Genomic DNA, 23,692 nt, shown 5'->3' with positions numbered 1-23,692 from the left:
ATCAGAATAGTGAAATTTCCCTCTCTTGCAGAAGAGCCTGACCAAAAGCAATGAACCATTTCTAGAATACTTATCATTATGAATACAGTTCTACATCTTGTGTTTACCGCCATCTGACTCACTGCAGCCAATGTATTTAAGGTTCAATATCTCATAAAGACCTTCCACTTAGCCCTTTAGTAAGACTCCACATGGTGGGGCATATGGCGGACACTCAACACGTGTCTATTATACCTACTGACTGACTTGTAAAGTTCTGGATTAAACGACTAGTCATATTTTTACTATTTGACCAGAAATAAATAAGCCCCAAAAAGATAGCTTCTAAATGAAGGCAATCACAGCTATATACCCAAGCTGAACTGTTGTGGCAGGTTTTGCCCTATGAAGACCTAAATCATGGCTGCTTTTTCTGCTACCTGGGTGGCTAGTCCTCTTACACACATGCCTAGGGGAGCAACTCCAAGAGTCCAGACAGTTCCATCACCCTAACCTCTCCAGCACCACAGTGATGGGGTCACTGCTACATTCGTTGTATAACCTAGGTTTTCTGATACAGTCCTGACTTCCACTGGTGCCCTGTCATCCTCGCAAGCCATTGAAATGCTGGGAATTAAAAGTTTCTCAACATCCATACAGCATTTTTCAGATCCACAAGTCAAAAAAGTACCTTTGGCCAAGCAAAGTGGGCAACCTGGCACCAAAGTCAGCCCTCAGCCACCAGTACATGAAAAAAACACAACTGTGAGTTGATCAATTGTGTGCCCTTAAGTAGCACCTTCCTGAGCAGCTTCTGCTGGTGATTCACACACATCAACAAGAAAAATGACCATGGATAGAAATTCATTCATTCACTCACTCATTCACTCACTCATTCCATCTCTGAGTATCGATTATACACTACACAGTGCTGTTGCTGACCTTATTCAAAATCAGGGGAGATAAAATCCCAATCTGTTATTCGAGCACTTGGTATGGGTGTGAAATTTATTCTTGGGAATTAAAAAAAAAATCTTCAAAAAACATTTGATTTTCAAAAACACTGCCATTCTGAGTGAGACTTGGGAAGAGCTGCACGGCAACAGGAATACTGCCTGCAAACAGATTTAGGACTCTGTAAGGAATGACTGAAACCCAATTAAATGCACCATACAAAAACTAATTAAAGCAGACAGATGGAGAATTATGGTCAACACCATTCAAATCTGCTACAGCATCTAACATAGCAGGAATTTAAAGTAGTTTCTTATTTTTGCTTGCCAGAATCATCGTAATAATTCAGAGAAGTGCCACTATCTGTATTGTGTACAGATTACAAACCAGGCTTTAATTTCTCAGTCTTTTTCAAATGTAAAGGTTTAATTGGTCTTAAGGAAAAGAAAACACTCTTATCAGATTCCCTACTCAGGCACAATACGAGGGCAGCACTAGGTTAGCTACACAAGCTTTCTTTCTCACTGACCTTGTTTTTGAACTAGCAAAAAGCAATCTATATGAACTTCTAAACTATTAAGCAGTTCTAATAAATCTGCAAGAATCACCAACGGAGAGCTCATGGTATGTTTTGTAATTCTTTTTTGCAATCACGCAGTTGGTAATTGTCTCACAAAAGCATGTAATCAGGGGAACAATAGAAATATGCAGGCTACTGGAAATTAAAGAAAAGGGACAAATGAAGACAACAGGTCTAATGTTATTGAACTGCCACATGAAAACAAAATCAAATGTTCTTTGAGTTAGTGCTTCAAGGTCAGTCTTGGATCAGAAAGCTACATGTAATTAATTGAGGCTTAAATTTTAAGACCCACTTCAAAAATAAGTTAGTTCCTTTAAAGAAAAAAGAAAAAGACCCACAGACAAAACCATCACCTTGTTGCTCAATAAAACCTTTTGTTATTACCTAGAAGAAACTACAATGAATGTCTAAATGCCACAGGATTACTTTTCTCTTTCACCAACATTTTTAAAATGTCACCATGATGTACAAAATTTCTAAAGAACACATTATGGTTGAATAAGTTTGAATCTAACCCAAGGTCATAAGATTTCCTTCACTGCAGTGATTACAAGAGCCTGCTAAATGAGGACTTCTGCTCCTCAAAGGGTGGTTAGTACTCTGTCCATTTTTCTTTTAGCTAACATTTTGGGAATTTTCTATGTATTACTCTAAATGCTTTACATTTGTAAGACTCATTATTTCTCACAACAACCCTATGAAACAGGAACTACTATTACCCCATTCTGCAGATTAGCAAACTGAGGTAAGAAACTGTCAACAAATTAATGACCTAACTATATGATAAACAGCAGGCATACCTCTGAAATCTCAGAACTTGTGGAATAAATGCATTCTTGTCCAAATTAGAATTATTAACTTCCAAGTCTAATGATTTCTCATATTTAGACGTTAAAACTACTTCTAAAATATTCCATAGACTTTCTCCACAATCAAGTTTTTGAAGAGCCATAACCTAGCAACAAATTTCCTCCATTCCTAAGCTCTGAAAAACATACCCCTGTACAGCAGAAGCCACCAGAACTTGGTAACATAAGACACTGGGGTAGCAAGACGGGCCCCTAGGTTATAAATGCAAACTCCCAAGTGCCACAGACAACCCCAGTGTTTGATGTTCTATATCCATTCACTAGGCACTTCATTATTGTTGATGCACTCATTCGACAACTGCTTTTCAGTGTGAACTATTAACAAGACACTATAAATAACTACCCCACCATGGAGGCCCCTCTTGCCACGTGTGGCTATAGCCTGTGTCACTGAAGGCAGTACGATTTTAGGGTGGCTCCAGTTTCAAATCTCATGAGCAACTTCTGCGTCATAACTCTACTTAGATTCCCAAAGGTACAAATGCAATAACTCCAATAGCTCAAAATGAGGGAGAAAATACCACCACATTTCACGAACTGTAAATGAAACTTCATTTTTCCTAAAGAAAACTGTACGGTTTCTCACATCAGGGGTGAATAAGTTCTAGAATACTGTTTTTCAATTTAAGGGTGCAGTCGAGGGTGACCTAGCCAGTAATGTAATTTACTTAGAAGGGGAAATCATTCTGTTCTGACTGCCCTCCTAACCCTCCAAGACTTACCAGTCATCCCAAAATAAGATCGCAACGCACAAAAATTTCATTTTAATTACAGGGTCAAGGAAGGTGTAGAGCCAAAAACACAGGAGCAGGGCTGTCCTGCACATCGCCAGGGCAGGACTTTTTCTGAATCTTCCAACACCTTGTGCAAAGCAGAATTTGCCTCTCAGCTGCACTACCATGCAGAGGAATCTATTCCAAAAGGCTACAGGAGGCAGGCACAGAAATTCAGTTCATACAGAGAAAACCAAACAGCTTTGGTCTGTAACGGTGCTGCGAGGTCCTTGCTAAGAAAGAAAACACTAAATCTAAACTTGGATTCCTTCAATATGCATGCAAGCTGGGGGAGGCTGCAGAGTGGAGTGACCCCTGAGAGTGTGCAAGCTGCTGGGCGAGGGGAGACATGGACATCAGAGCAGAGGCTGGCGTGGGACATCACATCCTTACAGTAACAAAATATGGAGCAACAGACAGTAATGAGCCATTCCTTTGGGATTATTAATACTAATACTAATAAAAAGAGGAAGATGAGAAAGAGCCTAGAACACAGACAATATGCCTGGAAGCTGCACGGGAAATATGGAATTAAACAGCACCCTGTCTGCGGAGCTTTGACGGAGGAAGGGCAGGAGGGAAATTCTGGAACGAGGAAAGACAGGAGCAAGCGCGCAGGAGGTTTGGCGGTAACAGTCCAACCATAAGGTAGCACAGATGCAATGAGAAATGAGGCTGAAGCAAAAGCACAGCACTGTGTATCAGCAGATTAGGAGAGAGTCTGGATGCTACTCTGATGCAGAGAGAAGCATAGAACGTGAGACACGTGATTGGACCTATGACCTGAGAATGTCGCACTGCCAATGATAAGAAAATGCCTGGGCTGGAGCAATGAAACCTGGAGGCAGGAAAAGGGAGCCGAGAAGTCTACACCAGTCTGGGCTAGAACCAGGCACATCTATCATTATTGCCAACTAATAATTGTTGGGCAAGCATTGTTGAATTTAATTTGGGTTCTACCGTTCTCAGGCATAAAGGCCCAAGACCTGGCTCCTACACTTCAAGCTTTTGCTCTCACGGTGGCTGCACACCAACCTGCCCATAGCTCTGAACTGACTCTGCGCCTGGCCGCCCAGGACCCCTGCTCAACAGGAAAGTTCTTCCACCCTCCCCATTTCCATCTCTTCATATTGTCCTCAACACCTCCCTCCGTCTCTAATGAATCAGAGTCCTGTGAATTTTACCTCCCTGAATAGTTCCCGAATTTTTCCATTTCTTTCTGTCTCTGCTGTTACCACCCTCTCGAAGCCACCATCAACATTCATCTGAATGACTGCAAGTCTCCCCACAGCCACTCGCCTTCGTTTACAGTCCGTTCGCTGTTCTCTCACTTCAGCAGGCCCCCCCCCTTTTTTTTAAAGATGAATCTCATCGTGTTACACCCTTACTTAAAATTTCTACTGCCCTTAAGGTAAATTGCAAAATCTTGACCATAGCCTCCAGCACTTGGCTCCTGCCTACGTGTCAGACCTCATCTCTTGCATCTTATGTTCTAGTAACACCAACTTTCTTTTAGTTTCCTACTATGCCAGATTCTTTCCCCACTCTGGACCTTTGAATCTGCTGCCCCTCTCTGTGAACTGCTTTTACCCTAAATACCTTCACCTTGACTTTCGAAATCCACAACGACTCAGCTTAAACATCACTTTCTGACACCAGCAGGCCACACCCACAATCGCTTCAATATTTGTATTCCTCCTCCACAGTATTGACCAAATATTGTATTGAAATAGTTATATATTTAATTGGATAAATACCTGTTTACTTCCTGTCTTGTACCACCAGGGCGCAGCCCTGCAGTACATAGTAGGTACTTGATAAAGTCTCAGCTCACATGCTATCAACTCTACAAAGACTTTCCCCAAGCCCCTCATTTGGAATTACTCCCTCTCTTTCCTTTATACCCAAAGTACCTCCTCCCTTTGTGAAAACACATTTCCCTGCATACGTCACCTTACAGGGAAAGGTGTCCATGTTCCCCTGGTCTAGACAATAAGCTACGTGAAGGCAATGACTGCTGCCTGGTTCATTCTTGATGAGACAAGTAAAGAGTTAACAGGAGCAGGTCTGTAAGCTGCCAGGAGCGAGCTTAAACATTAACCGCTTGGCTCTGACTCCCCTGGCCAGCACAGCACCTGCGGGCTGACAAGCACCTTACATCCATCATAGGTGGGAACAAAATAGTTCCCAGTCGCAACGGCAACCCCCTGCACACAAACAATCATCCATCGTAGATGGGAACAGAACAGTTCCCAATTGCAACAGCAACCTCCTGCAGCTGACATCCGTCATAGACGGGAACAGGACAATTCCCAGAAGAAGACAATTGTAATGACAGACCCCTGCAAGCTGACAAGCACCCTACATTCTGCTTAGAAAAATATAATACCCCAGCACTCCTCATTGGGGTGCTGTCCCTATCGGGCTCTGCCCTGGCAAAACTTCCCTTTGCCAGAACTCTCTCTCTTTAACTTTCAATAAATTTTTGCTTACTCTTGTAGAGTCCTGTAAATTCTTTTTACATTCTGCGGATGACCAGGGGTTAATTCTATGCCAAGACAATTCTTATAGCTGGAAAGTTCGTATTTCTCCCATGACAATTTGTTCATAGTCAAAGAACTCAACAAATGTGAACAAGTGAAAAATTATAAACCATCAGCCACTGAGATTAAAGCAAGGAGAGTGAGAATTACCTGTTTCTGGTTGAGCTGCCTTTTCTTTCTTAGCACCACTGCCGCTGGGGTGGGATCGCTTCCGGATCATGGACATGAGGGATCTTTGGGAGAGAGAAAAAGATCGACAGGAGATTACCAGATGCCTTATGATCCAAGAAATAACGCATATAGATTCTAAATGATCAGTAAAATCCAACTCTTCTTTAGATGCATGAATGTATAACTAGAATATAAGCAAAATTTCCACTTTTAATAAATTAGTAAACTTTTCATCACTTTAAGGCGGAGAAACGTATCTCATCCCTTCCTGTGTGGAAACAAACTAATTACTGGAATATGGGAACCTCTGTGATTACTAATATGATGCATAGACATTTATTTACAAAGCAAAACAGATACAGAAAAAATTTCAATGTCCATATGTAAAATTCAGAAATAGCCATCTATGCAATACCTTTGAGGGAGAGGGAAGGATGAGAAAATTAGGGAATAGTTTTGGTAAATATCTATTTGTGAAATATGGGCAGAAAACACGTGAAGCTGTGTGACACAGACCAGATATTTCACGGATAAAACAGATTTAGACCACTAACTACCTGGTCCATATTTTTTAAATCTGTATAAAATCCAAATTATGATAAATTTGACCACGTTATAATTCTAAAACCTCCATATATAAAAGACACCATAAAGAATACAGAGAAACTATAAATCAATGAGCAAAAGCAGATACCCCAACAGAAAAATGAACAAAGCCCTTAAAACTCCATAAAAGATAATGTCCAAATTTCCCATACCCATACCCAAAAGGTACTTGACTTCATTAGTTATCAGGAAAACACAAATGAAACCCACACTGAGTACTACACACTCATCAAATAGGCAAGAAATGTTAAGTCTGATAATATCAAGTATTGGTAGGTTTATGGAATAACAGGAGTTCTCAAACTGAAGAAGGTGTATAAATTAACAGTACCACTTTAGAAAACCATTTAGTATTCTCCAGTGGAGCTGAAGATACACATAGCCTGTGAGCCAATGATTCCACTTCTGCATATCTTACAGAAACACAAGCACCAGGATACACGTACAAGAATGTTCATGTAGAATTTCCACACTGTCCCCGAACTGGTAATAACTCAATGTCTGTCAGTGCCACGATGGATAAACATTTTGGGACATTCATAAAATGTATTACCAATGAATACAAATGAACTTTAGCTTCACAAAATAACATGAATCTTACAAAATAATGTAGAGTGAAAAAACAAGGCACAAACGAATACAGCAAAATTCCAACTATAGATTTTAAAAAGCATATATATATGTATATATACATACATGTACATATATATACTCACACAAACACACACCTATACTTTAGGGATCTGTGTGTGTGTCTGTGTGTGTGTGTGTGTCCTTATAGTTCAGATATAGATGTAGATAAGAAAAACAAAAACAAACTTTTCTTTAAAAAAAGGATAAAAGTCTAGGGCACCCGTATTGTTCTATTTCTTGATTTAGACAGTGATTATATGGATGTTTATTATTTTTAAATGATACGTAAATTTGCATACATTTCTACATGTTATCATTCACCCAAAAAAAGTTTATAAAAAAAACAAAAGAATCAAGAATTCTTGAATTCTTTCAACTACATTATAAATGTCCTCAGTGTGGTAAACTGCATTTCACAAAATACAGTCCTGAGGAAGACAAGCTGGGACACCAGCAATGGAGGACAGGAAAAGCATCATGTTGCCTCTAGGAAAAGGGGCAACTGGATCCACAGTAACTCTGAGGTCAGAACAACCCAATGTGTCTTAATCACTATAATTTTCAGTTTTGTTTTTGTTTTTTTTTTACTTCTCACTTCTACCTTCGGTTATATTATTAATCCCTCTGTATGTGCCTTTTCTTAAGCTTCCCAAACACACTGAAAAATCTCCCACAAGCACAGTAGAAAGGCTGCACCTCATCCCACTCTACCCTGCAAAGTTTCCAGGACTCACCAACTGGGCAACAATCCATCACTGGGCTTCTGACTTCATTTAATTTGTTTCCTTTGGGCTCATAAGAGCCCAAAATGGAATTTGAGTATTTTCGCAAAAGTCAGAAATTCTAATTTACACAGAACTTTAAAATAAGCACATTTTATTTGAGAAATCAGGAAGAAAGCAAAGTTTATTCGATCTTTTTTTTTTTTTTCCTATTCTGTCAAATGAAGGCAGGACTCGTCAATGTCTGTCGGCTGACACTCCACAGCAGGGTGGCGCTGGGGAGGGTGCTCACTAAGCAGAGGCTCTCCTTCCTCTCTCTCATCACACTACAATGACCCCTCCTCTGGTTCTGAGGGGAGACTGTGAGAGTGTGCCTTGGTGTACATCAAGATTACAAAGCAGTTAGTTATTTGTACGACTTGAATATTCATATATATTTACATAAATGAAGTAAGAATATATGGTCATCATTGCAAACCTCCTAAGTAGATGAGAGCACGTGCTACTCTAAATGTTCTGAATAAAAGTATAAGTTGGAGATTGATATAAATAACCAGAGTGGTTCTCACAGGACACATGAGAACACCGGTGAGACATCTGGGACCAATAATCCAAATCGCTGTCTAAAATCACCCCATTTCACAGCCACTTCAATTGAATGGATAAAAGCCTCAAGTAAGTGTCCCCCAAAGACAGAACAATTCAATGGAGACTATTCACCTTGAAACTCTTAAAGTGTTCTTCATGTCTCCTGTGATGCTTAATTTTATGAGTCAACTTGACTAGGTCACAGGGTACTCATATATGGTCAAACATGACTCTAGGTGTTTCTGAGAGGGTTTTGGATGAGATTAACATTTAAGTTAGTAATCTGAATAAAGCAGATTGCCCTCCCTAAAGTTGGTGGGCCTCATCCAATCAGCTGAAAGCTGGAATAGAACAAAAGAGTGACCCTCCCCCAAGTAAGAGAGAATTTGCCCTGCCTGACTGCCTTTAAATTAGGACATTTGTTTTTTCCTGCTTTCAGAGTCAAACTGAAACATTGCCTCTTCCCGGATCTCGAGCCTGCTGACCTTTGGACTGAAACTACTCCATCAGCTCTCCTGAGTCACCAGTTTGCTGACTCACCCTGCAGAGCTGGGACTTGTCAATGTCCATAATCATGGGAACCAGTTCCTTAGAAGAAATCTGTTTATGTATACGTATATGATGTATATGTATGAATGTACACATACACTCATTTATATATGTATGTGTACACCCCCCATACACCCTATTGGTTCATCTCTCTGGAGAACTCTAATACACTAAAACAACCTACCCTTCCCCCGTGAGCCACACTTGCTCAGGACCTGTCCTAATTTCACCACCACAAGTATGAAATGACCAAAGTATGTCTTCTTCCTCTCTTCCGTCTCTCCCACCTGTCCTCTAGGTCAAACGAGCAGGAAGAGGAGGAGAAAGCAATAAGGCCACTTAAAAAAGCCACAGGCCTTCATCTTCTTTTTCCCCACTTTCATTTCTATCCATGATATACATCAGGGTAAAACAAATGGCTCAGGAACAAAGATAGAAAACCTTGATTAGTGGGTTCAAACTCCCCTGAAACTCAATACATATGCAAATACATTTCTTTGACAAGAATGTACTCCTTACCAAAGAAAAAAAATCTCTTTCTACTGAGAAATTATGTCTTATACTTTTTAAATTCATCTTAAAATAAAAATCATGTATTCAATGAAAATTTTCTTTAAAGGGCCTTATAAAAGAATTCATGCGTTAGATATATAGTCTGAATCCTACATTCATTTTTCAATGTAATATAAAGAGCTCTTTGAAAAAATACTCTATTTAGGCTATACTTTACTTTTAATTCTAAGGGCTCTCAAGATTTCTGAGACTAAAAATTAAAGGCCAACAGCAAGACTATAATCACTTTTTAATAGTTCTCCCTCCTCATAGGCAGAAGTGACCTTTCTTATCAGCTCAAAACTCCAGACCTTAGAGAAAGATCAAAGTGATGAATTTTCCATTTTAAATGTCAAATTCACATTATATCCTACAGATTTAGCAACCCAGGAGAGAAAGAATTTAAAATACTTGAAATTCTTTCAATTGACTCTTGGATCGATCACGTGTAAAAATTATTTTGCTTTAACCACTTCAATGGCTTAAAGTAGATTATGTCATATCCCACTCAGTAAGGAAAACTAATGAGGACGTTTTTAAAAGGCAAAGTCCCATTTTCATAGTCGTGTGGGAGGAACATGCTACACATTCTATTCAGATGGATTGGCAAAGGTAGGAAGTTTGAATAAATGGCCTCTCTGTGTGAAAGGATTAAATAAATCACATGAGTTAATGAAAGGTAAAAATCCAGCAAAATTTTAAATTCCATTTGTTCAAGACTAAATTATACGGAAGCAGCTAACATCATGACAAGATGAGGTACGCTGTTACCACAGCAAGTGGATTATCTTACGTAATTCTGCATGGTGGAGTGAAGAAGCACAAAGAAGGCAAAATCTGACTCAGTCTCCTAGGGTGTATTGTGCTTAATTCTGGCGCTCAATACCATCGAGTCACCATAGGCTTCAGAAACAGTGAATTCTTGCCTGCATATATGACTTCCTGTCACAAGAATTTAAAAATAATGCTGTCTTCTTATGGAAGGTTCCTCTCTCAGCATTAGTAAAGGTTTAAATATGAGGGTAAGGATAAAAAAATAATTAGTACTTTTAGTTTAATTACTAGTTTATAACAGTCAGCACTGTTAAGTTTTCGTATAGGTTGGTGCTTTCATTTTTCAAATAACTGAACAAACCAGAGCTTTTCAAATTCACATTTGTGAGAGAAGAAAAGATAAAAACATTCTGGAAAATCTCAAAATTCCTTGGTCTTCCGGTTAAAGGAAATCCTAACGTCACTGAATGAAATTTTACAACTGAAGTTATCAAAAACAAATTTTTAAGTGTCTAGCTCCTGGGTTTGGAACGTCCACAAGGAATCAGCCATCAACAACAGAAGAACACTTGTAAGCCTCAAGAATGCCTTTGCCAGGTGTCTTTTTAGGCCCTTTCCATTACACAAAAGGAATAATACACTGGTCTTTAGAAAATTCTCCGACACCCCAGTTGGTATCTTTCATACTTTTCACCATCCCTCTAATGACGCAATCTAAGCCAGTATTTTTAAAAAAAAAAAAGCACTAACATACACTTCTGGTTGTCTGACAAGGAAGGACACTGCACGCAGCACGGCCTTCCTGGAGGCGCTTACCGGATAGGGTTGGGAGGAGGCGGCGGCAGCGGTGGTGGTGGAGGTGGCGGCGGAGGTACGGAATTCTCGGACTGGTTCACCCGTTTCTGGAGCTCATCAACTGCACAAAGATCACACGTTCAGGAAAGAGCTGAAACAAGCAACTTAACACATGCAAAGGAATAAACATAACCTCTTTCCAAGTCCTGTTCTTTTTACCAAGGCAAAGGCAAAGTTAGAAATTTCCATATGAAACTACAGAACTTTTGAAACTTATCATCGTCCAGCCTATTATCACGAATGCAAGAGAGGCCTTAACATACGTTACAAGAAAACGTTACCATCTTTTTGCTGTCGCATATACAACTATGGAAAAGAAAAAAACCAAGACAATGGCTGGATGGGTGGGAAGTAAGGATTGAGTAGGTTGAAGAAATATTTGTTAACAATGGGATATATGACTCAAACACTAAGAAATTGTTAATACTTGACTTTTAAAGTGTTATAGACCAAGAATTAATTTTAAAGATGACATTTAGTACTGAATTTTAATAGCATGCTTTCCTCCTCCACTTAATTTCATTCAAAAACGGCAAATCCTAGTGTTCTTGATGTTAACCAGACTCAGACTCTCCAATATCTGTAACTCAAAAACTGTTTGTTCTTGTGAAGAACATTCTGAAATATAGTCATTCGATTCACTGAAGTCTTTAATGAAACAATTATTTACTACACATCAACAACGTGAAAGGGCCTGTGCTTGGTGCTGTTCCAGACAGTTCCTTACTTCAAGGAGCACAATTTAAATGTATCTCACAGATGGAAATACCACGCATATGGGCTCCAATGGGCCTACATCTGAATATTGTATGCACTCAGGAGAAGCTCGCTCTCTCTCCACAGCCATTCCACTTTCCATGACTGCCTGTACCCCTCAATGGTCTGTCCATCTGTTTTTATTCTCAATATTTAAATAAGCAGTGTGGGCTAAGCTCTCTGACACGGAGAATTCTCTAGTTATTCCATATGCATATGACTATCCCCAAAGGGAGTCTGAGTTCCTCAAGGACAAAACGCATGGTTTCTTTTCTTCTCTGTTTCTTATAGTACCTTAGGGTATGGCTGGGTACACACACGGCAGAAACTAAATAAAACGTTCAAAATCAAATCTCAAGTATCTCTAGCATCTGCCCCCTCCATTTGTAACAAAGATAGGCGGCTTTCACTACAGGCTGCCCTGATATTCACTAAAAAGAATGGAATACTTCTTAATTTTAGATTTTTAAAAAATAAATTGTAATTAATTTTCATCGTGGATTAGAAAGCATTGAATATTTTTTAAAGGAAGAAAGCCAACTTGGTTCTTCTGTACAAATTTCAAAATTCTAGTATAAAATTAACCAGAAATATCTGAAGTGAATATTGAGGCTGTTATAAAGGGAATGACCTGCCTCCTTAAATTACCTACCTTCCAACAAAAACTTATTACTTATCCCTGTGTAGTAATCTAACTCACACATTCCTGTTAAGCTTTCTAGAACTGAATGAATAAATCCTTTGATTTAAGTATCCCCTGGTGTTTTAAAAGTTTTCCATTTAATATGTATATTGTTGCCCATTTTATTTTAGGTGTGATATTGTAAGAATCATTTCATGTGTATAATTAGATGCCAAAGATGAAGGTGGCATAAATCTAAAAAGCTTAATTCCTTTTTTAATGCGCACCCTAAAATGAACAAAATAAGCACTTAACAAACACTCATCACTGAAACCCTGAGAAATGCTGAAATTTTGGTCTTCCCATATTAACGGTATTTTTGTCTCTTACTTCTATATATGATGTTCATAAAGTCTCTGACTCCAAAAGAGAAGTCTAAATATTTATGAATCATTCGATTATACTGGCCGTTGTAGTGAACTGGAATAGGCAGAAATGAAAGAATTCAAAAACAAATCCTGGTATTTTTCTATAGGCAGCGTTCAGTAAACGTTCTGGACTAACTATATGCCAGGTTTTGTACTGGGAATGGGAGATTAATAATAAGACATAGTAGCCTACTCAGTGCTTTTACCGGAATGCTTTAAATTTCTGGCTTTCTCCTCTGAATTCTGGTATTTCAATTCCAATTCTTTCTTATCTTCTTCTAGAAGTTCCAGTTGCTGTTTGAGGTTGTGTATCTCTTTGTGGAGTGTTTCGTTTTCTAGTTGCTCTTTCAATTCTTTGACCTATAAGTTATAAACAGACTTTATGGGGTGATATAGTTTTTCCTGTGTGTCAAGGAAAATAAAGGGAAAACATAAAGGTTTCCCTTTTATTTTGTACTTCATAGCAAAGAGATTCCATATCCATCTTAAAAACTATGAAAATTCTGGGATACAGATAATACTTCAAATTATTATCAGCTATCTGATTCAATATAAATTTACTGGAGACTTATGTCCCAGATAATTTCATTGTTAAATGTGAGTCAAAAAGGTAAAATCAATCATACCTAAAAAGTTCATTTAAAACAGATGAATACTTTCATACCCACTTTCAAGAGAAAAGTTCGTAGTATTAAAAAGACTCCTGGGGGTACAATTTGGTAACAAGTACTAAAAATCTTAAAAAATAAAATAAAATAAAAGAAGGAAAGGCTCTTTAATTCGGTAATACTACTTTTAGAATTTGTTCTAAAGAAATAGTAAGAGGGGGCCCGGCCCTGTGGCTCAGGCAGTTGGAGCTCCGTGCTCCTAACTCCAAAGGCTGCCTGTTCGATTCCCACATGGGACAGTGGACTCTCAATCACAAGGTTGCCGGTTCAATTCCTCGAGTCCCGCAAGGGATGGTGGGCTGTGCCCCCTGCAACTAAGATTGAACACGGCACCTTGAGCTGAGCTGCCTCCCAGATGGCTCAGATTGAAAGGACAAACAACTTGACTTGGAAAAAAGTCCTGGAAGTACACACTGTTCCCCAATAAAGTCCTGTTCCCCTTGCCCAATAAAATCTTTAAAAAAAAAAAAAAAAGTAAGAGAAGTGTTCAAATATATTTACTAAAGTGCTCTTTGTAACAGGGAAAAATAGGAACTAAGCATCCGCCAATATTATTGATTTAATAAATTCTTGTGTGTTCTTAAATGAAATACTACCTACGCAACCATTTCAAATCACATAGCTCACTATACACTGACATGGGAAGATGTATTACCAATTGAAAAAAAAGTCAGGTTGTAGAACAGTATGCATGTTACGATTCCATTTAAACCATATTCATAAAATTATATATTTACATAGCATTGGGATATGCACCAAAATAAGAGATTCTTAATTTTCTTCTTTAACTTTTTCTATATTTTTAAAATTAGTTTATTAGAAGTAGCATATGTTATTTTTTATAATTATAAAAACAATACAGTGTGTTTAAAAGATTGCTGAATCTGCAAGGGAACTTAAAGACAGGTAAGAATTATTCTAAACCACACACATGAAAGATTATACAGAATAACGGTATAACATAACAGTATTAGAAGTATCGACCGCTGTAATTTCACTCATAACTTTGACCTAATCTTTAGTACCTTTCCCCCTACCCCAACAAGGCACCCACACAACAATTTAGTTAGTCCTATACCTCAGTTCAATTCAGTAGGTTCTAAGCATGTGTTATGTACTAAATGAGTTAACTACAAGTAGGACTTTTCAGAACCAAAAAATTCTAGCATAAGCTAAATTTTAAAGAAAACATTCTTTTATTCTCTCTTTATTTAAAATGGTAATTCTAGTATATGGGGGGGGGGGGACAAAAGGAAACACTGCCCTTCCCATCCTATTCTCCAGTCCTCTTTCCCAGGGGTAACCACTATTCATCTAGAGCAGGGGTGTCCAAACTGCGGCCCGCAATCCATTTTTAATTGGCCCGCAGCAAATTCCAAAAATATATCTAGTTTACTTAAATAAACCAGGTGAGGCAATATGTACTTCACCTCGAGTGAGTGGCCCGGCTGTTTGTGTATTTTACCGCATATGGCCTTTGGTAAAAAACATTGAAAAAAGTTTGGACACCCCTGATCTAGAGGTTCTCTACACATATACCACCATTTCTTATTGAGGAAAAAGAAAAAAAATCAACTCTACTTCACTACCAACTTTGTAAAAATGTCAGAAACTTCCCAGGAATAATTGTCAATTTTGTTGCATAAAGAGAATTCGACAGGTGATAATAAATAGCAGCGAACAGCCTTTCCTTCACAAACTACCGTGATTCCCCGAAAATAAGACCTAGGCAGACAATCAGCTCTAAGGCGTCTTTTGGAACAAAAATCAATATAAGACCCAGTCTCTTATTAATTTTTGCTGCAAAAGACGCTTTAGAGCTGATGGTCCGGCTAGGTCTTATTTTCAGGGAACCACGGTAGGTACTCTGTAAGTAGGATATATATTGACGTAATCTTTCTTAAGTGGCTTCTTTAACTTGGAAGCTCTTGTTACATCTCTTCGTCTGTCCTGCCTCCTCTTTCTCACTTTCCCTTCCACACTGACTATCCCTTCTGCCTAGCACACCAAGCTAGGCCATGTCAGCTGGAATAGCTCCACTCCAACAAACTGAAATCACCACTTAGGAAGTCTTTAAACACACACATTCGTGCAACTTTACAACATCAGAAATTTTCTCTAAGCAAACAATGACTACTAACATGGATGTTTCCCCCCTCTTGGAATTAAACCTATTCCCTTCAACTCACTCGTTGAGACTAATACTCTCCTAGGGTAGACAGTCTCTAAAAAACACAATCAACTCAAATTTCCAAATGGTGCATTGTGTGCATTATACAAGCTCTTTTTGAGTTGTATCTATTTTCCTCACTTCTTCTGATCTTTTAGACAATTTAAAGGCCATTCTACAATAGGGCGCTATAAATTTCAGTTGGGCACTAAATTAAGTTCATTTGGTAGTTTGTTGGTTTTTTTAAGGAGGGCACAGCTCAGTGGCCCATGTCGGGATCGAACTGGCAACCTTGGTGTTAGCAGCACCACACGCTAACCAACTGAGCTAACCGGCCACTCCCTGATAGTTATTTTTTTGTAAAAGGTGACTTGGTAACTTAGTAAGGCAAAATGTGGAACTCAAAGTGACTAGACTGACTCCTCTCATTTTAAGAGAGAGAGTGTGTGTGTGTGTGTGTGTCTGTGTGTGTGTGTGTGTGTGTGTGTGTGTGTGTGTGTGAAGACTCCAGGAGAAAATCTTTTACCTTTTGTTGATGCTGAATTCTCTCTTCCTCGAGTTGCTCGGTGAGTTTTGCATTTTCCTCTAAAGCTTTCAGAAGCTGCTGGTCAGGAGCAGAGCTCTGTAGCAGGAGATGGCTTTGTCGCTTTAGCTTGTTTTGCTCAATGAACATCTACAAAAATTAATGACAAAAACATACCTACTGATTAACCAATCTCACATTATCTCCTCAACTGACACTGAAGCAAAGGGCAAGTATGTGGAGTTTTTATTAAAAAGTTAAAGTCAATTTCTGAATTCAATACTATAACGGTCTTAGAAGTAATGATTGCTCTGATTTCTCTCACAACTTTTACACAATCTTTAGTGCCTTTATCCCTGCCTCAACAAGGTACAAAAATGTATTCCTATACTTCAGTTTTTAATACTTTGTTACGACTTTAAAATCCATTCATACTAATAGTAGTAGCTAATATTTATCAAAGAACTTATCTTATGCCAGGTACTCAAATAAATACTTTATATGCATTATTTTAATCCTCCCATCAATCTATGAGTTAAATGCTTCTATTATGAGTAGCTAAAATTTACTAAACATTATGTGATACTTATGGCAGTAATCATTTTACATATATTATATCATCTAATCCTTAGAACAACGCTGTCAAGTAGATACTAGTAAATATTATCCTGTTTTTAGTACTAAGGTAACTAAAGCTCAGAGGAATTAAGCAACTTTTCCAAGGACAAAACCAGGATGTAAACCCCGATCTGTCTACTTTAAAAGCCCAAGCTCCTAACAACCTAAACAATCTTATCTTCTATTTACTAGACCTAACGTTTTGTTTTAAACCAATTAGTTTTCTCCAGTGATGGAAGTAGTTAACGAGAGGAAGGTAAAAAAAGAGAAGGAAAACAGTGTATTAATATGTATCGAGCACTTTATTAAGCAATTTACATATACTATTTATTTAATCTCCACAACTTCCTATAATTGAAAATAACATTAGTTTCTATTCACCTGTTATTTCTTTCCCCTTAATACCTACACAAGTCAGCCAATAGGTGATCATGTTTTTGTTTTTTAAAGGACAAGGGGGGAGCAGGAGTCAGGGAAGAAGCTTTCAATGTTTACTTTATACATCTGAGAATTGTTTGTATTTTTACAAAGCATATATATTCCTTTTGCAATTAAATATATCAAGTAAATTAACTTTAAAGCTCTAGACAGTAAGTTTCAAAGGGCAGAGCCCAAATTTGCCTTCTTCACCGTTATATTCCCACTATCAGCACAGTGGCTGGCTTAACACAGTGTTTGCTGAACGTAATAAGGAACAAAATGTAAAAAGCTGGTACTTCTCTTGTTAAACTAAGTCATGAATCTTTTAGCCATAGTCATCTGATGAAAATCTGAGAACTTGTAAACCATGTAAAAGGAAAGATATATGGGTTCTTAAGTAGCTTTATTTTTAAAAATAGTTTTCTTCTCACTATGGTGTAAATCCAATCTAGGTATTGTACAATTACTGAGCACCATTGCAAATATGTATGCTATTAGTAACATCACTGTTCTCGCTTCCCATCTGCAAACATCTTTCTCCTCATTCTGGGTGAATATGTCAGCATCATTGTTCCCACCAATTGCTCCCAGGTGAATAGCAGAGTAAATCATTCATTTCCATATTCCGAGTGGAATCTTGCTTCTTCCATCTATCTTCTCTGCTATTGCATGGCCTTCAAGTTTTCTTTGAGCTGCTTTGTATTCCAACAGCATTTTATAAACAACAGATGGAAAACTGAAAATGTCTCTCAAAATAAGACCCTGGCATTCAGGTCAAAAATCAGCCAACCTTTTCATTTTTGCAATGGAGGCGTCTTCACATTATCTCTACTCTCCATCCCCTTCAACTGTTTATTTAGTTCCATTATTTATATTGCTGCAGCTTCTTCCAAAGGGCTGTGACACACTCCAATTCTTTTTTTCTTTCTTCCAAGTATTAAGAGAACAATATTTACTCACCTTTCATTAAGCTCTCTGAATAAAATGAATCATAGTATTTCAAATCAGATCTTCTTGGGCTAAACCTTTTATAGAGTTCATTGCTAGCACAGCTATATTCAAGCACAGAAAGACTCCTGCACAAAACCATAATCTGATTTTCAAATGTCATTTGCATAACCCCATGCTTTGTCTTCTTTGTATCCTGTGGGTACTTCCACCTAAGAATGTTTTTCATTTCCTTCGCTACTCTCCTTCAACCTACAGTATACACACAGATTCAAAATATTCATACACGATGGACATCTCATGCGGATCAGCTCCCCATCATGAGCTGTTACAGGTCAGCCAACTGGTACCTCATCAATTCCCTGGAAACCAATGCCAGAGACATGGAACACCCAATGACTGCATGTCAACAAAGGTAAGCCGGAACATGAGAAGCTCAGAGCTTATCTCTGGCTGGTGAAAGGACGCGATAATGGATGTACAACATGGCAATGTTTTCACAGCAAGTGGAAGAATCAGCTCACATAATGACAGCACTGTAAGGTAGCCAAAGAGAAAGACTAATACCATGGCACTGCTATTTGAGATGGCATATCAAGATGAACCTAGATTCGTTCGTAAGGCTATCTGAAACATCGAAAAATCCTACACTCAAGCTAAACTTTCCATCACAAGTTGTAGGTATCCCGAAAGAAAATTTCTTTCCCCTATGAAGCATTTTAGAGTTTACAAAATACCTTTGAAAAATCATGCCATTTGAATTTAAAATCCACTTGGTTAGGTGGGTAACATCACCCATTTTACAGGCGGTGAAAGTGATGCCCCAAGAGGCTAAGAGACACTCCAAGAGGCTTTAAGGTAATTTGAACCCAGATCTTCTGACACCGACTTCGGTGAACCTGATACTATTCCACAGCTGCCTCCCTAAATCAGCTGATCCTTAATTCAAAGTAATGTTATAATTCAACCTTAAAAAATATTCTGGTGTGTCATCTGCAACGTGCTTTTAAAAATAAAAAACGAGGTCTCTACAAGAAACTTACCTCTTGTGCAAAGGACTCGGCTTCCTTTCGAAGGTCCCTCTCCAGTTCCAAGTTTACCTGCATTTCCTCATACTCTTCTACTGCCAGCATGGACACTTAAGAAGACAAGGGGAAGAAAACGAGCAATATGCCACACAGATTATCAGGAATATGGATGAAAAACAGTGTTGAAAGATTCCTTATACAGGCATATAAGCACCCACAACCATTGTTGGTTGGAATATCAATTGATGAAACCTTTTGGAGGGCAATCGAGTCAAAAATCTAAAATTATTCATACTCTTTGACTCAACGATTCCACTTTTAGAAATGTATTTATTCTCCTAAGAGAAAAAATCATAAATATATATATTTAGTTGCTGGGATGCTCTCTGCATTGTTGCTGAAAATAGTAAAAAAATCTAAACGGTCCAACAAGGAAGGATCAGTGAAGTATGGTATGTACAAGAAATATTATTCTGTCATCAAAATTATATCATAGAAGTGTATTTATTGAATGCAAAGGCATTCATAATTTTTGAATGATTTCATTTTTGTTTTTTAAAAGCCACATACAAAACATATCCACAAGGCATTCCACAGAAGACAAGACATGTCTGAAAGGCCAATAAACATGTGGTAAGATACTCACCTTCATTAGTAATCAGGGAAATGGAAAATAAAAACCTTAAAAGGCAACTGGCAAAAGTTAAAAAGTACGTTATCAAATTTGGAGAGGACAGAGAACAATGGGAACAAATACACTGCTAATAGGAGTGTAATCTCATAAATCTGTTTAAAAACTAATTTGGCATTATGTAGTGAAATTGAAGATAAAATTTTATATTTGGCATATACCTTAGTGAAACTCTTAGACATGTGCGCTAGGAGACATGTGTAAGAATTTTCCTAACAGCATAACCTGGAATAGCAAAAAACTGGAGAAAACTCAAATGTCCACCAAAAAGGACACTGGAAAATGAATTTTGGTATAAACACAACGACACATTATACAGCAGTGAAAACACACATACCAGAGCCAAGTCCAACAACCTCACAAACACAGAAAGCTACAGAAGGGCATATGCAAAATGATACCATTTATACAAGGTTCAAAAACATGCAAAATTACACAATATGCCGTTTGGGGATACATATGGATTTGGCAAAGCTATAAACAAATGATAAAAATCCAAGGGAGGGGTGCGAGTAGAAAGGCATCTTCAGGGGCTTATAAGCTATCCATGGGTAAAGACAAAATTATTTTGCTGTTATTTTCTTTGTCTTCCATATAGGTGATAAACATATTTAACAAGCAATGTAATGTATATCTAAGGTTGTTTTGTTTTGTTTTTTTACGATCAGAAAAATATACACTAAAATGTTAATAGTACTTATCTCAGGACTGGAAAAATGAGATTTTTTTTCCTTTTCCTATATGAATCTATACTCTCCATCAAAAAAAGCATATTAGCTGAATAAAAAGAAACAACATGCGTTCTTTTTAAGTGTTTTCCCTGTTTACAAAGAAGGGACGCAGCCTTAGATCCATTCGGGCCCAGAGTCAGAGCTTTGCATGAAAGAGTTCCCGTAGGGCAGAAATCTTCAAAGGGAAGGTCCCAGCAAAGAAAAGCAACACAAGTGCGACCTTCTGAGATTTTCTGGCCTATTGTGTTACATAATGATATAGACAGAGCAGAGGGAGCCATGACGCCGCTGTTAGAAACTAGGCACAACACAGGCAGGTATCACACCAGTCTCTCCATCTGCTTCTGGTGAGGCCCTTTCAATCCTGAGCTGCGTCATATCAATAAAAGCTTCCTAATGGCTGCTTCCACACAGTGTTTGGCCAGGGCACTTCAGTCCTAACTGACTAAGGACGGGTTTGCTGCTGTAATGACATAGAATTTCAAACGCTACACTCTGGAAATCTACTGCCTACTTGGAGGAAAGGCTGAGAGTCTTATGCAAGTAAAGCAATGTAAGTGGTGGTTTGTGATGTGAATTATAGGTCCCTGGGCACTAAATGATGTTCAAAACTACTTAAAAAAGAAATTTCATGGAGGAAACCCAGAAAACGATGACTTATGAAGAAACCCTGGGCAAGATAATTCACTCTTTTCTATGCCCAAAATACTATAATAAAAAGTTAATTTTCATATGTCCTGGTCCTTTTTACTTGGATGGTAAAAGAAATTAGGTTGGTCCTGCTCATGTATTTATTTATATAATCTCTCTCTTCTTAGATGGGGGGCTCTCAGAAGGCAAGATCCACGTGACTAACCTTTGCAGAATGCTGTTTCTAGCACAGTACAGCATTAAGACTGAAAATTCCTCTACACCATTTCCATATTCTTAAAGGCAGAAAGAACTGAGAAAACATTACAATCTCATGCATCTCCCACAATTAACTACAAGACCCTTATTTGTTCAAAAATCTCAAGTCATGAAGAATGCCAAGATGGAGAATTATTGTGAGCAACAGGGAAAGCCCTATGTTGGAAAGATTTCCTTTTAGTGTTGTACCTTCTGAATTAGGAAAGAGAATGGCTGAGGCAAAAAATAAAAAGAGAGAACAAAGAGCAAAGTAAGTCCCCCCCTTAGAATTATGTTTGCAGAACTAAAATTTGGCATCACTCCCTTTTTCTAAAGCAGGGGACACAGAAACAGCCCCTTCCCGCTTGATGCTGTGTTTTACAAGTAACATCAAACTACAGTTTTCTCTAGAAGCAGCTTTTGGAGAAATTTCCTTCTCACCAGGCAACCAGGTCTGCTTCTCCTGATCAATAAGTTCATTTTTATGTGATTCATATAAATGATCATGAATTTGTGAGATGATGAGAGCATCGTACTGACCCCTACATTGCTCAGAGCCAAATTTCAGGTACTCAGGCAAGAAACATATAAGACCTCAGAGCAAGTACGCACTCTGTATTTCAATATATTCTCACCTTCCCTTTGTCACATTTTCCATATCCTCTTAATTTAAAATTTTGTCACATAATGTTGCATGTATTTATGTAGATAAACCAATCTCTTCTGAAGAGAGGTTTACTAAATAGCCAACCAAATACATAAAGATTGACGGGATAGCCAGTATGGTTATGGTCCCAAGATATATGAAGGGCAGATTAGTAGCAAGGTTTTAAGTTTCAAAATGAGTGTGTCATGAGTTCCTTAAGTAATGTCCCAAGACTCAACGGTGGGTGATAAAATAGAAATGAGAGCGACTCGTTAGAAGTTAGGAAAACACACTGTAAGAGAAGACTCTTGCTACAAAAATCTCTGGGCACAGATATAAAGCAACACAATAAAATATATAAACAAAACAAATTACATACATACTGGAGGAAAAAAACTGGAAACACGTACCTCTATTGCATTTTTCTAAGACTTTTCTCTGTTCAAGGACTTCTGAATTTAAAACATCTTTTTCTTGTTTGACTTTATTAACCTAAAATGTGAGTTTTTTGGGGGAGAAAACACCCAAAATGGTAAAATGTAACATGATAAAAAAATTGCTGTTCAACTTTCAACAAGAGGCTAACAATTTAAAGTAGTAATTGGTTTTACTGTGTTAGCCTTTTATTCAAGCTCTTCTTAAAGCCTCAAAAGTAGCTATTAAAGTTAGGATTATAATTTCTGCGAGCTCATTTACATAATCCTTATTGCATTGACCTTGGGCCCTAAACATGGTAGTGTTCTAGCTGGTTGGGGTACATGACTGATAGTTTTAGTGCCAAAATCCAACTAGAGGGCACCCAGAAAACACATGAACCATTTAGTCAGAGATCTCATATTCAATTTTGGTATTCATTTTAAGCTTTGATATGTGTCTTAAGTAAAACACACATGAATTTTTAAAATAAAAGAGCTTCGACTTTGATGCCTTTTGGCTTAAATAAAATATGTATGATAATCTTCCCCCAAACCTTAAATATCTGAAGTAATTTTTGGCATCTCTCAATAGAAGAGAATATCATAGGACAGTTAAAAAAAAAAAGTAAGAGAAGTGTTCAAATATATTTACTAAAGTGCTCTTTGTAACAGGAAAAAATAGGAACTAAGCATCCGCCAATATTATTGATTTAATAAATTCTTGTGTGTTTTTAAATGAAATACTATGCAACCATTTCAAATCACATAGCTCACTACACACTGACATGGGAAGATGTATTACCAATTGAAAAAAAAATCAGGTTGTAGAACAGTATGCATGTTACGATTCCATTTAAACCATATTCATAAAATTATATATTTACATAGCATTGGGATATGCACCAAAATAAGAGATTCTTAATTTTCTTCTTTAACTTTTTCTATATTTTTAAAATTAGTTTATTAGAAGTAGCATATGTTATTTTTT

At 37.8% G+C, this 23,692-nt stretch overlaps 1 protein-coding gene across 3 annotated transcripts in view; it reads right to left on the bottom strand.

Annotated features, from left to right (window-relative positions):
- Positions 1–23,692, bottom strand: part of SHTN1 (shootin 1) — a 102,016-nt gene that overhangs the window by 28,448 nt on the left and 49,876 nt on the right. For all 3 annotated transcript variants that reach the window (XR_012498396.1, XM_019725250.2, XM_019725249.2), the window contains exons 10-12: positions 13,164–13,317; positions 11,113–11,212; positions 5,852–5,934 (exon numbers count right to left, since the gene is read on the bottom strand). Coding sequence is in view for 2 of the 3 variants with exons in the window: in XM_019725250.2 (XP_019580809.2) it covers positions 5,852–5,934; positions 11,113–11,212; positions 13,164–13,317 (337 nt within the window). In the remaining variant the exon portion in view is untranslated. The remainder of the gene's footprint in view (positions 1–5,851; positions 5,935–11,112; positions 11,213–13,163; positions 13,318–23,692) is intronic.

The sequence above is a fragment of the Rhinolophus sinicus genome, linkage group LG07 (genome assembly GCF_036562045.2).
Source record: "Rhinolophus sinicus isolate RSC01 linkage group LG07, ASM3656204v1, whole genome shotgun sequence".
In the NCBI taxonomy this organism is placed as follows: Eukaryota; Metazoa; Chordata; class Mammalia; order Chiroptera; family Rhinolophidae; genus Rhinolophus; species Rhinolophus sinicus.
This window is presented reverse-complemented; position numbering and strand designations above follow the sequence as displayed.